General features: G+C 43.8%; 1 protein-coding gene across 19 annotated transcripts in view; it reads left to right on the forward strand.

Annotated features, from left to right (window-relative positions):
- GARNL3 (GTPase activating Rap/RanGAP domain like 3) overlaps positions 1-12,866 on the forward strand; it is a 176,295-nt gene extending 163,429 nt beyond the window's left edge. For all 19 annotated transcript variants that reach the window (XM_035257825.2, XM_078327466.1, XM_078327453.1 and 16 more), the window contains 6 exons: positions 3,102-3,209; positions 4,682-4,800; positions 6,919-7,057; positions 8,239-8,454; positions 9,990-10,116; positions 12,410-12,866. In XM_035257825.2, coding sequence (XP_035113716.1) covers positions 3,102-3,209; positions 4,682-4,800; positions 6,919-7,057; positions 8,239-8,454; positions 9,990-10,116; positions 12,410-12,587 — 887 coding nt within the window. In that variant the 3' untranslated portion in view covers positions 12,588-12,866. The remainder of the gene's footprint in view (positions 1-3,101; positions 3,210-4,681; positions 4,801-6,918; positions 7,058-8,238; positions 8,455-9,989; positions 10,117-12,409) is intronic.
- Positions 12,867-15,017: the final 2,151 nt, after the last annotated feature.

The following is a 15,017-nucleotide window of genomic DNA, read 5'->3' on the forward strand; positions in this document are numbered from 1 at the left end:
TTGAGGTCAGGAGTTCAAGACCAACATGGCCAAATGGTGAAACCCCGTCTCTACCAAAAATACAAAAATTAGCCAGTCACGGTGGAGCACACCTGTAGTCCCAGCTACTCAGGAGGCTGAAGGAGAAGAATTGCTTGAACCCAAGAGGCAGAACCGGAGAGGCAGAGGTTGCAGTGATCTGAAATCACACCACTGCACTGCATTCCAGCATGGGTGACAGAGTAAGACTCTGTCTTAAAAAAAAAAAGAAGTTATGAGTATTTCTCTCTGGGACATAGGGTTGCATGATTTTTAAAATTTTCTTCTTTGTTTCTCAAATATTCTGCAACAAAACACAGGAAAAAAATGAAGCTCATAAAGATGTATCTATAGATACAAAGTATTTAACAGTAAATAACATTCTGAATAAAATAAAATTATGTGACTTACATATAACCCAGCAATCTGTACAAGAGAAATGAATATATGTCTATCCAGACAATGGATATAGGCTATCCAGACAATGGCATATTATTTGGCCATAAAAAGGAATGATGCACCGATATATGGATGAGCCTCAAAAGCATTGTGCTCAGTGCAAGAAGCCAGACACAAAAGGCCACATATTGTGTGATGCCATTTATATGAAATGTCCAGAAAAGGCAAATCCATAGTAAGGAAGTGGTTGACCGGGGTTTGGGGAAGAAATGGGGAGTGAGATTTCATTTTTAGGGTGATGAGAGTTCTAAAATTAGATCGTGGTGATGTTGGACAGCTCTGTAAATATACGAAAATTCATTGACTTGTACATTTTAAATGGATGAATTTTGTGGTCTAAAAATGATCTCAGAAAAGCTGTTATTTTGCTTTCTTCTTCTTTTCATCTTTTTACTTTTTTTTTAGTGAGAACGTGCCTGCAGAAAAGCTGTTATTTTTAATAATTAAAAAATAAAATTGGTTTTGTTATTTTTCCCACAGTACACATACTAATGCAGCCAAGACCCAACTGCAACAAAACTATATCTACAGATTCATCAGGTTGCTAATTATATCATTTTTTCTTTCTTATTTTTTTCCGGAAATTAGAAATGTGATTCTAAAATGTAGGTGGGGACACAGGTGAACTAAAATACATTAGCAGAATCCAAGATATTGGTGTTGCATGTCATTATCTCTTCTCAGAGGTAACGCTACCATCTTTACCTCTACCCTCTGTAGACAGTTTTAAACATTTAAACAAATTAAACTATGCAGTATGTACTCAGATATCTAGCTTTTCTTTTTTTGCTCAGTATTATGTCTGTAAGTCATTCCTGTTGTTGTGTGTCAATAATTAACATTCAGATGTTTATTAACATTCATTATTTATGATGTTAATAAAAATTCAGGCCGAGTGCAGTGGCTCACACCTGCAAACCCAGCACTTTGGAAGGCCGAGGCAGGTGGATTACTTGAGGTCAGGAGTTCGAGACCAGCCTGACCAAATGGAGAAACTCCGTCTCTACTAAAAATGCAAAAACTAGCTGTAAATGCAAAAACTATTAGGCACCTGTAATTCCAGCTACTTGGGAGGCTGAGGCAGGAAATCGCTTGAACCTGGGAGGTGGAGATTTCAGTGAGCCAAGATCACACCACTGCACTCCAGCCTGGGCAACAGAGCAAGACTCTGTCTCAAAAATTTTAAAAAATAAAGTAATAGCTGGGCGTTGTGGCTCATGCCTATAATCCCAGCACTTTGGGAGGCCGAGGCAGGAAGATCACGAGGACAGGAGTTTGAGACCAGCCTGGCCAATAAAGTGAAACCCCGTCACTACTAAAAATACAAAAAAATTAGCTGGGCATGGTGGCAGGCACTTATAATCCCAGCTACTTGGGAGGCTGAGGCAGAAGAATTACTTGAACCCGGGAGGTGGAGGTTGCAGTAAGCCAAGATTGTGCCACTGCACTCCAGCCTGGGTGACAGTGTGAGACTCTGTCTAAAAAAAATAATAATAAATAATAAAATTTCAGTCTGTCTCTCATTGAAAAAGAAATGCATGGCTAAAACATGATGGCTTGGGAGGCCGAGGCAAGAGGATTGCTTGAGCTCAGGAGTTGGAAACCAGCCTAGGCAACATAGTGAGACCTTGTCTCTACTTAAAAAAAAAAAGAAAAAATTAGCTAGGCATTGTGGTGTGCACCTGTAGTCTCAGCTACTTGCTGATGGGCTAAAGTAGGAGGATCACTTGAACCTGGGAGGGGGAGGCTACAGTCAGCTATGATCACACCACTGCACTCCAGCCTGCATCACAGAACAAGATGCTGTCTCCAAAAAAATTTTTTTAAATTTTAAAAATGTGATGGACCTCTAATAAGTGGGGCCTTTGTTTCTTCATGGACTTTCTCACTCTAAGAGGGTCTGAACCACATGGACTTGTGTTTAGAGCTTGCGGCAGGCCAGGAACTATGTAATTGAATGAATCGGGTCTTAATATACTACTGATTCAGGTTCACCAAGGGGATGCAAGCATATGACTTCAAGTCCTCTGGAATAATAATAAAACCTTTAGGGGAGTATCTGGCTCCTACCACCCTTGTCCTGAATGAGGCTCAAGGTGTGATCTGTCTTGCAGGAGGGCATCCTCTACCCAAGGGCTGCCATCAGGTGTCCCTTCTTGAGTGATGACAGGTGTGGGAGACAGTAGGGCTTAGGCATGAAGCACACGGGCTCTGCAGTCATGCATACCTGTGTTCAAACCCTGCCTCCCCCACATGGTACTTATGAGACTTTGGACAAACTGCTTCGCCTCTCCTAACCTCAATTTTCTCATCTGTAAAGTGAGTGTAATAATGGTATCTACTTTGTGAAGTTCTGCAGATTAAATGGGATAATGGCTTTAAAGCTCAGTTCCTGGCACATAGTAAATTCTCCCAAAATGTCAGCTGTTATTATTTGTAGTAGTAATATTATTCTGGCTAAGAATGCCTTTGACCTTAAGTATCCAGCATCATGGCAGTATTCATATTGGCTATTTATAAAGAACTAGCAAATAGGATACTATTCTTGTTGCCTGTTTTTCATTAATTACAGTCATCTAAGTGTTATCTCTAACAAAAATTAGTTGCTGTTGTTTTCATTGCAGATAGTTGCATCTATAAAAAGGTTTGCCCCTTTAATGGTGGCTCTTTTTTGGTTCAACCCTCTGCGTCAGATTTCCAGTTCTGTTGGAACCAGGCTCCGTATGCAATTGGTAAGAAAAATCTTTATCGTAACGCTTTCCCCCTTCATAGATATGTCTGAACTGTTCAATCCTATGTAAGCAGAGAACTGGCTTACTGAGAAATTGCTATAAATTATGTATGTATGATTAGTATTCAGAGTGTTCTTTTTCATTTTTTAAAATGTTGTTTCCCTTTTGGGACTATTGTCTTCTGTTGTTCCTCTTTGTTTTCTCAGCGCCTCTAAGCACATATGCATTTGACAGCAATTAGATGTCATTTTTCAGTACTTGGTTATCATTCAGTACCTCAGTTCATTTCTGGGCCTCACTTCCCTTTTCCTAAAATTCAAGAGTAAGGTCTCCAGCCTCAAAATGCTGACGGACCTGGGGGAGAAGCACAGTGCTTTCAGCGCCACTAGTATATGTTTCATAGAAACTCAGGTAGCTGCCTGCCACAACGTCAGGACATGAGCCATGATGCTTTGTGTTTGTGATTCAAGATCCACAACTGGGCATTGCCTTTTGAGAGTCAGATTAGAGCCAAGAATGTTCTAGTTCATTCTTTTGTCCTCACAATAAAACTGTGTGTTAATAGGTCCAAAGGACAGCATTTTGAGAGGAGGGACAGACCTAAGATCCTGGGAGAACCAGTCAGGCTTGATGACAGATTCAATCTGGTAGACAGGAGAGGGAGGTTTTGAACCACATTGCTGGAGGGGCTTGTAAGTCATGGCTAGAGGCACAGATATGGTAGACAGAGTCACGAGGAAAGCCAGGAGAGCAGATGAGCTCATCAGTGGAGAGAGTGCAGAGAGAGCCAGTGCAAAGGAGGGACACGGAGTGCCAGGAAGAAAGACAGAGGTGTGACACAGGGCAGCCGAGGCGGGCACAGCACCTGGAAGACAGTGTGTCATCCAAGTCATTTCAAGCACAGGGGCTGGTTCTTAACAAATAACTCAGCAAACCCATTGATCCTGAGGGACACTGTGAGGGCCAGTAAGGAATAAGATGCAGCCCCTGGTCAGATACACAGCAGGAGGAGTACAGAGGAGGAGCAAGGAGCATTGAGGGACACCAGGGCTGGGCCTTGAAGAGCAACCAAAGGGAAGAGTCCCAGGCAGGATGGCCTGGGATTGCAGAGAGAATGTCAGGCTGGCATCTGGACAACAAAAGGGACTCCTCACAGGGCTTTGGTAAGTGAGCTGCCTTGCTGGAACATCAGGCAATGGGGTTTCCATAGGGGAAAATAGCAACAAGCTTGGTGACAGTGCATACCTCCTCGGAGGCACAGTATAGCAACTGAGGAGAGGCTGTCTTGGGAGCCAAGGCTACCTTAGGATCAGGGCAACATGCACACATGAAGGAGGGAGAGAAGCTGCCAGAGGAATGAGAGAGATGGAAGTTTCTAGAGAAGTGAGCATGAGCATGACTGTGATACAATCACAGCGCATCTGCAGCTACCGAGCCAGCAGCTGGGAGATGACACTCCCATTCCCTTACAGTCTGTGCTTTCCCATATCTCCTGGCCTTCACCACCGACTCCATGGAGATCCGCCTGGTGGTGAATGGGAACCTGGTCCACACGGCAGTCGTGCCGCAACTGCAGCTGGTGGCCTCCAGGGTGAGTAGGACTGGGATTTTATTTCTGAGTAGTTTGGGGGTGCCCAGCACTGTGGGATTTCAGGTGAGCACAGAAGCTACCTCATGTCAAGTTAGGCTGATAATGACGTGTCAAAATGCCAGAATGCCAGAATAAGAAAGCCTGAAACCAGGCTGATTTGTTGGGTTTTCATATGTGATTTCCATGAGCTTTCAAAACACTCCTCAGTTTTGTTAATAGTCATTTGGTGCTGGTGGCAGCTGGGGAGTACTTAGTTGAAAAGAGATATCCCCAGTCACAGACTGGGTCAGTTATTCATGTCACTGCGGCCCCGAAGGACAGTCCAAGTCTAGAAAAGTCAGAGTTTGCAATCTTTCTTCTTTTTCCACCCTCTGCCCTCAATTTGAATTCATATCCTATGAAACATGACTAATTGACTAATCTATGCCTCATGACCCAGAGCTAGAGCAAAATGGAGGGATGCAGGAACAAAGATGCCTTCTAAGATGTCTTTTGCCACTGGCACATAACCTGGGGTTCTTGTTCTAGTCCCTTCCCCTGAGTCAGCCCCACAAAGTCCTCCCCAGTTCTGCCACCTGGGCTGGCTCCCCTGCTGTGTCCCCTGTTCCCTTCCCTAGTCCTGACATCCATCACATTTAGTGGTGGGTGAGTGCTTATTTGTTCATCTTTGCTGCTGCACTGATGATTCTGTGAGAGCAGGGGCCATGCTGTCTTACTCCCTGTCATAACACCAGTGGTATGCTCAGTGCTCTGGTCCACCAGTGCTCTGGAAAACATGTGTATGTGCACATATGTGCATATATGTATTATATGTGTGTAAATATGTGCATGTGCATATTATATATGTGTACATTAATTGATTGCAATAGCTTACAATTTACAAATAATATACAGTGTTGTTTACCATAAAAATCCACTTAGCCAATTGGTTCTTACAAAATGCTTTTGTTGGCCGGGTGCGGTGGCTCACGTCTGTAATCCTAGCACTTTGGGAGAAACCCCATCTTTAAAAAAAAATGCTTTTGTTAATATTTGCTGAACTCTTGTATCCATAGCCATCCTACAGTTGCAGTTCAACCATAATTTTACACTTGGAATATCTCAATCCACTCATTTTGTTCCAATGTTTATTGTCATTTAATCTGATATGTGATCTGCTATAAACTATTTTTCACCCTCATACAACTCACAGTCATTAAACTGAAACTTCTTTCAGCTTCTGTACCAGACTAAACACACTTCCGTAATTCCATGTTCATTACTAATATTTTCTTCATCACTGTAAGTCTAGACAGTCAACAAAACAACAAACTGAAGTCGAACTGATAGTCTTCGCTGGTTTCCATGGTGTAAATAGTCTCTCCATGATTGATTTCAAGCTTCTAGTGTGATGCCACTGCGGGTGGTGTTGGGGAGATGTACATTATCCCCCATGGTGCAGTATCTCTCCCCCAAGCCCTACACAGACACTGTTGGTGTCAGTAACTCCAGAGCAGATGTAATAGTAAAGTGCAATCAAATAATTAGGAATGGTTGAATTTGGATATTTAGGGCCGTTGTTGATTTAGGTTTGTGTAATTTAATTTATAATCATGTGTGTTTAATAGCCAGTTGGCAAAATTCCTGAAAATTGGATCTCGTAAGTCACATCCAGCACACCACTGCTGTTAGCACCAGCGCCAGTGCATTGGGGGTGTGCATGAGTATCTGCTGAATCAGTGAATGAATAATCCATTTCCCCATCTGCCAAATGGGCCTAACTGAATCCCTAAGATCTTTCCAGTTCTAACACTCCAGGTGCCTGAAATTCCCATTTGGGAAGTGTTTGCTGTGTTTGTGATTATAGGAGATGTGTGGTGGAACACTGATTAGTTTCTATTATGGATCAACAAATAGATGAGGAAAAGTGGTGGGGGGGTGGAATGCTTAGGAAGAGTATAACTAGCCACGCTGGGCTTTCCTCTGGAAGGCTCCCTCCATCCCTTCCCCGGCATCCCGTACTGTACCGCATGCTTCTAGGATGGGACCAGTTGGAGGGTTTGCAGTGATGGCAGGAGGGCCAGTGGATGCAAGGCCTAGAACACCAGCAGCCCAGTAATGCTTTCTCTTTCTTTCTAGTCAGATATATACTTCACAGCAACTGCAGCTGTGAATGAGGTCTCATCTGGAGGCAGCTCCAAGGGGGCCAGTGCCCACAATTCTCCTCAGACACCCTCGGGCCGAGATACTCCAGTATTTCCTTCTTCCCTGGGGGAAGGTGAAGTCCAAGTTTTACTGTTTTATTAATATTTTTAATCCACTCTAATTTCTCTAGTTTATTGTCTAATATCTAGACATGTGATTACTGCTTTAAAAATGTATTTAAAGCCATTAAAAAAAGAAATGTTGCAATCTGAATGCATTGGTTGGGTTCTTTAGAAACCTGTGATAACAACAACAAAACTCCATTGTAAAAGAAAATGAAAAGAAAAAAACCAGGCTAGGCACCATGGTTCATACCTGTAATCTCAGCACTTTGGCGGGCTGAGGCAGATGGATTGCTTGAGCCAAGGAGTTCAAGACCAGCTAGCTAGGCAACATGGCAAAACCCTGACTCTAAAAAAAAATACAAGAACTAGCTGGGTCTGGTAGCATGTGCCTGTAGTTTCGGCTACTTAGGAGGCTGAGGTCAAGGCTGCATTGAGCCATGATTGCACCTCTAAAATTAAATTAGCTGGCTGTGGTGGCATGCATCTGTGGTCCCAGCTACTCAGGAGGCTGAGGTGATAGGATCACTTGAGCCTGGGAGGTCAAGGTTGCAGGGAGTCGTGATTGCATCATTGCACTCCAGCCTGGGCCACAGAATAAGACCTTGTCTCAACAACAACAAAACAGTCAGTGGGGAGGAGGGAGTTAAAGGCTATAGAGTTTCCAACTTGCAACAGCAGTTATTTTTCCTTCAGGGCTGTTAACAGTAGTGGGTTTTGGTAGCTAAAAGAATAAAGTCATCAAGCCCAGACATTCCTCAGCACATGCAGTCTTTCACTCTATCTGGCTTTGCCTGCGAACCCCAGAGGCCTCTGCTGTGGTTACCTCATCTCTTTGAACACAGCACTTTTCATAAATTCTTACCACATCATTTGTCTTTATTGCACACCGTTAAGATAAAGCACAGAAGTCCCTAAGCAGGGCAGCTTTTTGCTTTTGTCTAGTGTTTTTTCCTGTGCAGTCACAAGTGCATTTTACCTAATTTACACATGAAAATGCTCTTAGAAAACTCAAAGCTATCACACACCCTCAAATAAGTGCTCCCCACCAGCCCTCCCAGTGGGACATTAGAGATGAGTGTGTGACATGAAGTCTTCCCTCATGCTATGTTAAGGAACAAGAAATTATTCTCTTGTAAATAATATGAACTTTTGTTAAAGTTCTGATGTTCTTTTTGAAATCACATTTCAGGTGAAATTCAATCAAAAAATCTATACAAGATTCCACTTAGAAACCTCGTGGGCAGAAGCATCGAGCGACCTCTGAAGTCGCCCTTAGTCTCCAAGGTCATCACCCCACCCACTCCCATCAGTGTGGGCCTCGCTGCCATTCCTGTCACGCACTCCTTGTCCCTGTCTCGCATGGAGATCAAAGAAATAGCAAGCAGGACCCGCAGGGAACTACTGGGTAATGGTTTTCAATCCTGGTTTCCACTGTCTCTGAACAGACCAGCTGGTTTTACCTTTGTATATGAATTGTCCTCAAAACCAGTGAGTTTAAAAGGAAACTTTCTGTTTAAGAAGGGATTTATAAGTTCTAATACATCTATACCAAGGAATACACTATAGTGTAGCCAGCAACAGTGATGTTGATCTGTATTTATTGGTGTGGAAAGCTGCCCAAACCATGTGAAAGGAGGAAATGGGCAGTTTATAAAACACTATGTCTAGTCTGATAATTAAAAAAAGCAAAGTACCAATATATGTATGATTTCCTACAAAGGTGTCTTGATGGATTTATATCCCACAGTTCTCAGGCAACATTTTATGTTGGTATATCCCCAAGTGGAAATGTACCATGTTTTTACACATGTGTGTTCTGTTGCCTTATTACTTCTCCCAGCCCTAGACAGTGGGGGCAGGTCTGTAGACAAAACAGATTCTTGCAAGATATTTATTGAGCTCTTTTCTCTCAGTATAAAGATGGCTCGGGCTCACACCTGTTATCCCAGCATGTTGGGAGAGGCTGAGGCAGGCAGATCACTTGAACTCAGGAGTTCAAGACCAGCCTGGGTAACATGGTGAAACCCCATCTCTACAAAAACTATTTAAAAATTAACTAGTCATTGTGGCATGCACCTATAGTCCCAGCTAGCTACTCAAGAAACTAAGGCAAGAGAATCGATTGAGTCCTGGAGATCAAGGCTATAGGGAGCTATGCTCATACCACTGCATTCCAGCCCGGGCGACAGACTAACACCCTGTCTTTAAAAAAAAAAAAAAGATGAGAGGCCATACCCGAGAAACAGATGGCCCCTGGTAAGTGTGAAAATGGGAAAAGATTAGACTGTTAGAAACCTTTCTGTTCAGATTTGTGGAAACAAAATAAGGAAAAATGGAACTGACATATTAAACCAGTAAAAAGTTGTTTGAGAACTTAGATTGGGATCTGCATGACATAAAACTTCAAGGACAGTTGGCCTGAGCACATCCCTGCCCTGCAGTAATATTTCCTGAACAACTGTGGTAGGAAAGGATTCCGGCCACTTGACAGGGCAGGCCTTGACACTAACAAAGTCCATTGGTTTTTGAAGTTGATGGCTTCCACTGTTTTTAAAATAACGTATTGCTATTTTTAACACAGTCTTCCATATCAAAGCTTGATCTGCCCATTGCTATTTACAAACCACTGAGCTTTTGAAAAACGGAACCACTGAATTGGAGAATTACAGGGCTACCAGCAGTAGGACTGTAGATCATCTCTCCTCATTAGGCTCTTTGAGTCTCTAATTTTTTTTGCAATGTGTGTATACTTTATAATCAGAAAGGAAAAACATTCTACCAACAAGAAAACCAATCATTTGAAAATATATATTCGATCATCTTTCTTCCTGACTCTAACACATCAATGCACCAGTTCCCAACCAAGAAAAAATAAGGCTATTTTCTGTCTCTGTGGCAGCCCTGTGGTAGTGACCCTTTGACCTATGATTCTCAATCCAGGCCTCCCGGATGAAGGTGGACCCAAGTCAGAAGGAACGCCAAAGGCCAAGTCCAAACCCCGGAAGCGATTAGAAGAAAGCCAAGGAGGCCCCAAACCAGGGGCGGTGAGGTCATCTAGCAGTGACAGGTAAAGAGAGGGAGAGGCCCCTGCTTGAGGTGGTGAACCTGTGAGTCACAGCACTGCCCGGGAGGCCCCTTCTGTGGATTGACGATGCCACTAGTGGCCCCTTTGGCAGCTGCAGCAGAGGGCTGGCAGCCTGCTTCTCTCTGAGGGTCCCCAGAGCCTCAGGCCTACCAGGGAGGGGTCTAGATAAATAGGCACTCTTACCAGCTGTCAAATGCTCATTCAAATATATGAGACCTGGCCAGGCATGGTGGCTCAACGTCTTTAATCCCAGCACTTTGGAAGGCCGAGGTGGGCAGATCACCCAAGGTCAGGAGTTCAAGACCAGGCTGGCTAACACTGTCTCTACTAAAAATACAAAAATTAGATGGGCGTGGTGGCATATGCCTGTGGTTCTAGCTACTTGAGAGGTTGAGGCAGAAGAATCACTTGAACATGAGAGATGGAAGCTGCAGTGAGCCGAGATCAGACCTCTGCATTCCAGCAAGACTCTGTCTTAAAAAACATAAATGTATATATATATATAATTTGTGTGTACACACACACACACACACAGAGAGAGAGAGAGAGGGAGAGGAAGAGAGACTTTTCACCAGATTGACAGAGAGTTTTTAAAATAAAAATGCTGGCTAGACATGGTGGCTCATGCCTGTAATCCCAACACTTTGGGAGGGCAAGAAGGGAAAGTCACTTGAGCCCAAGAGTTCAACCTCAGCCTCGGCAACACAGCAAGACCCATCTCTACCAAAAAAAAAAAAAAGCTGGGTCTGGTGGCATGTGCCTGTAGTCCCAGTTACTTGGGAGGCTAAGGCAGGAGGATCACTTCATCCTGAGAGGTCAAGGCTGCAGTGGGCCATGATCACGCCACTGCACTCCAGCCTGGGTAACAGAGCAAGAACCTGTCTCAAAAAAAGAACCAAAACCACTTAGTAAGACTGCAGGGAAACAGGTACTCTCTATGTAGTAATGCAATACTGGTAGCACATACAGAGTCCAGCCTTTCTGAATAGCAGGTCAGCATCACATGTCAATGAATAGTAGTTAAGTCACACTGATTTGTCCTAAGATCTCTGTTGTCCTTCAAGCAACATCACACATGCTCCAGTGTGGAGAGTGATGGTTCATATGTCCAAACTTCATTCATTCACTCAACACATATTCTTGGAGTACCAGGGACGTAGTTGGGTGTTAAGATGTGGAGAAGACTAAGCCCCCACCTGTTCCTTCAAGGGGTTCCCAGGCCAGTGGCAAAGACCAATGGGGGTCCAGACAATTTCTGCATTCCAGTGTGGCAGGTGATGTGTAACAAAGATTGCCATCCAGCTCATACCTGGGGCAGGGAGGGTCTTAAACATCAAGGGAGGCTGAGCCTCCTCTCATAAGTCATAACCTGATAAGGCCACTGCCCTCAGGGACTTTGCATTCTAGTGTAGGAAAACAGACTGCAAACCTGTAAACAAGTAAGCAAATAAAATCATCTCAAATAGTGACAAGTACTAAAAAGAAATTGAAAAGAAGTACGTGACACGCCTGGCAGGTAGAAGGTCTACTTCCAGAGAGGGATCAAAGGAAGCTTTTTGAGGAAGTAGCATTGGGCTGGGCTTGGAATGAATGATAAGATGCTAGGGGAACAGCCTTTCTGATAGCAAGGACCTCAGGGAAAGAGCCCTGAAGCAGGCCTAGCATGGCCAGTTAAAAGGCAGGAGGAAGAGTGGACAGGCTTCAGCATCGAGAACAGAGCCAGGAACTGTGTGAGGTCAAGAGTGGGCAGTGGCTGGGCCAGGTAGGCTTTTGCAGGCCAATGAGTATTTGTGGAATGCATTAACTCCCTGAGAAGTAGAAACCAATTTTAGTCAAATTAATTATGTAGCTATTGAGAGGGTCCTGAGGAGCTGGAGGAAACAGAGGGAGTCAGGAGTGGCCTAGGAGGCTGGAGGGGTCACAGGCCCAGTCCCAGAACCTTGGCTGTGAGAATGAGTTTCAGCCTGATCCTCAGGCCCTGGCCAGCCATGGGAGGGTTTTAGGCAGGGTGACATTACCTGGATTTGCACTTTAGAAAGGTAGGTAAATAATGCCTCACAAACACCTTCCATGTGTCACACACTCAGCCTTTAATCCTCACAACCCCATGAGGTGATGGGGTGGCATTCCAGCACTTCCCCACCTCTGCCACATAACAGTGGGGATTTGAGAAGCCAAGCTCATGAGCTCAGATGAGCAGGAAATTGCCAGAAAAAAATAGGCCCAGTTCCATGGTGCTCCCACAGATCCTCTTACAGTGACTTGTCTCTTCTAGGATCCCATCAGGCTCCTTGGAAAGTGCTTCTACTTCCGAAGCCAACCCTGAGGAGCACCACCACTCGGCCAGCTCTGATCAGGACCCTGTGGCAGACAGGGAGGGCAGCCCAGTCTCCAGCAGCAGCCCCTTCCAGCTCACGGCCTTCTCTGATGAAGACATTATTGACTTGAAGTAACAGAGTTCAAATCTCCTTTGCCATCTTTAATTTTCTTATTGAGGTTTATACTCTTTAAACAGTTCTGATGTCATTTCTCAACAAAATGTGGCTTTTAGCCTGTCAGTTGGACCAAACCTTCTGCACACTCGGCCAGTTTGGGTCCCTCTCTAAGGTCCGGTGCCATCTTTCTTGATCTTTCTTTTTGTTCAGGAAACATCAGTCCCCTTGTAATAAAGGTGGTAATTTCATTGAGGTTTTAGATTGAAACTTTGAATAAATCAAAAATATTCATTCTTATTTACTGCAACCTTCTATGTTATATTCTTAGAGGGAAAATTAGTTTTTCATTACAGTTTTGATTTATGTCACATAATGTGTTTCTTTTATAAAGAAAAGTTATTGCTTTTTAACTTTATTATAAGTAAGTTCTCTTTCTGCACCTTTGGCCCCGGTTCCTGTTTCAGTTCAATGTGATTGGAACCAGCTATATTCCTGCCTATAGACTTTTGAGAAAAGCTGAATGGTTAGATCTTAGAAGCTCCTCCTTTTTCCCTGCATCTCATGAAAAATATTAAGGTGTAGGAGCTTGTCAGAAGTCCTCAGATTACTTTGTGTGGTTTATTGTTACTCTGCAATAATGTAACCAGAGAACAGCTACTCCCTGTGGTTAAAAGTGTTCTCATTGTAATCCCAGCGCTTTGGGAGGCCAAGGTGGAAGGATCACTGAGTCCAGAAGTTCAAGGCTGCAGTGAGCTACGATTGCACCACTGTACTCCAGCCTAGCCGACAGAGGGAGACCCTGTCTCAGGAAAAAAAAAAAAAAAAAAAGGCAGGGCATGGTGGCTCATACCTGTAATCCCAACACTTTGGAAGGCCGAGGTGGGTGGATCACCTGAGATTGAGAATTCAAGACGAACCTGACCAAAATGGAGAAACCCTGTCTCTACTAAAAAAAAAAAAAAAAAAACAAGGAAAAAACAAACAAACATTGGCTGGGTGTGGTGGTGCATGCCTGTAATCCCAGCTACTCAGGAAGCTAAGGCAGGAGAATTGCTTGAACCCGGGAGGCAGAGGGTGCAATGAGCCAAGATTGCGCCATTGCACTCCAGCCTGGGCAACAAGAGCAAGACCCCATCTCAAAAAAAAAAAAAAAAAAAGCATTCCCAAAGTCCTCCTCCTTTTTGAGTCCCCCTCACTCTTTCACATAAATGATATAAAGATACTAATTTTGTTTATCTGCCTTTCCTAGCTCCCTCTCCAGAACGAGCAGAAAGAAATCTGGACTGGGCCAAGTGCAAAAGAAATAGTGAAATAGCCGCTAGCCAAGGGGAGATCCAGTTTCACTAGCATTGTTTGTAAATATTTTAATCTGTATGAAAAGGTATTTTAACTTTGGCTTTAGTCTAGCCCTTTCAATTTTATTCTATCTCTTCCTGCTTTCATTACTCATCAAAAGAAACTTTCTGTTACTGACCCAGTTAAAGCGACTCTGAAGAGTTCTGCAGGCCTTCTTTGTGAGCTTGGAGAACTGAGTTTGACAGGACCTTGGTCTGACAGATTTTATAGAAGTTTGGATCCTACCTCCTAGTGGGCCTTGCACACTGTGGGGAGAGCTCCCTCTCTGTCCTTTGCACAAACAGATCAACATGATGAGCCCAAGCTGAAGGCTGCTTGGTTCATCTTTGGCAGAAGGCAAGAGGCAAGAGTAGTAAAAACAGTGCCGTTTAGGTATACCCAGATGGGGCTGTTTATAACCAAATGTGTCTGCTCATATTCTTTGCAGCATTTAGCATGCCCATTCTTTCTTTGTTTTTTATGCCTTTTTCCTTACATAGGTGGAAAAACACTGTGTTCCAACCCCAGCAACAGTTTAATGAATTATGTTTTATTATTCTTGCTTTTCAAATAAGGAAACAGGCTCAGAAAGGGGCAGTTGTTTGAACCTGCAAGTTCTTTGACTCCAGAGCCCTTGCTTTCCTCGTGTCTGTCACGCAGAGATAGGCTAAGTGCCTTGTGTCAGTTGGATCTGGCTGGTGTTTTTCATGTTAAATGTATTTGTAAGCTTTATGAGTCTGTATCTGTGTTTCTCCTTTTTTTTTTTTTTTTTCCTGAAGTGTCTTGCTTCACAGCACAGCATAAAAAAACCCACGGGCTTTTTTAGAGCATTCTTCCAAATCAGCAGCATTAGAGGCACCCACAATTTGACAAGAGTCATGGGTCTGAGGAGTGATGTAGTGAGGGCAAGAGATGGAACCTACTGATCCGGCTGATGGTGCTTTGCCTATGGAAAGTGGGCAGGAGGCTGTTCTGGCAACATTATTTGTTTACAAAGGCTAAGAAGTCAGTTCTGCACACTCATGGGAAGGGAAACCATTGGCCACAGGGTAGGAACAGATTTGTAGGAGTCCATGGCTCAGAGGGCTGTCTGGCACTGGAGCATCCTGCCTA

The sequence above is a fragment of the Callithrix jacchus genome, chromosome 1 (genome assembly GCF_049354715.1).
Source record: "Callithrix jacchus isolate 240 chromosome 1, calJac240_pri, whole genome shotgun sequence".
Classification (NCBI taxonomy): Eukaryota; Metazoa; Chordata; class Mammalia; order Primates; family Cebidae; genus Callithrix; species Callithrix jacchus.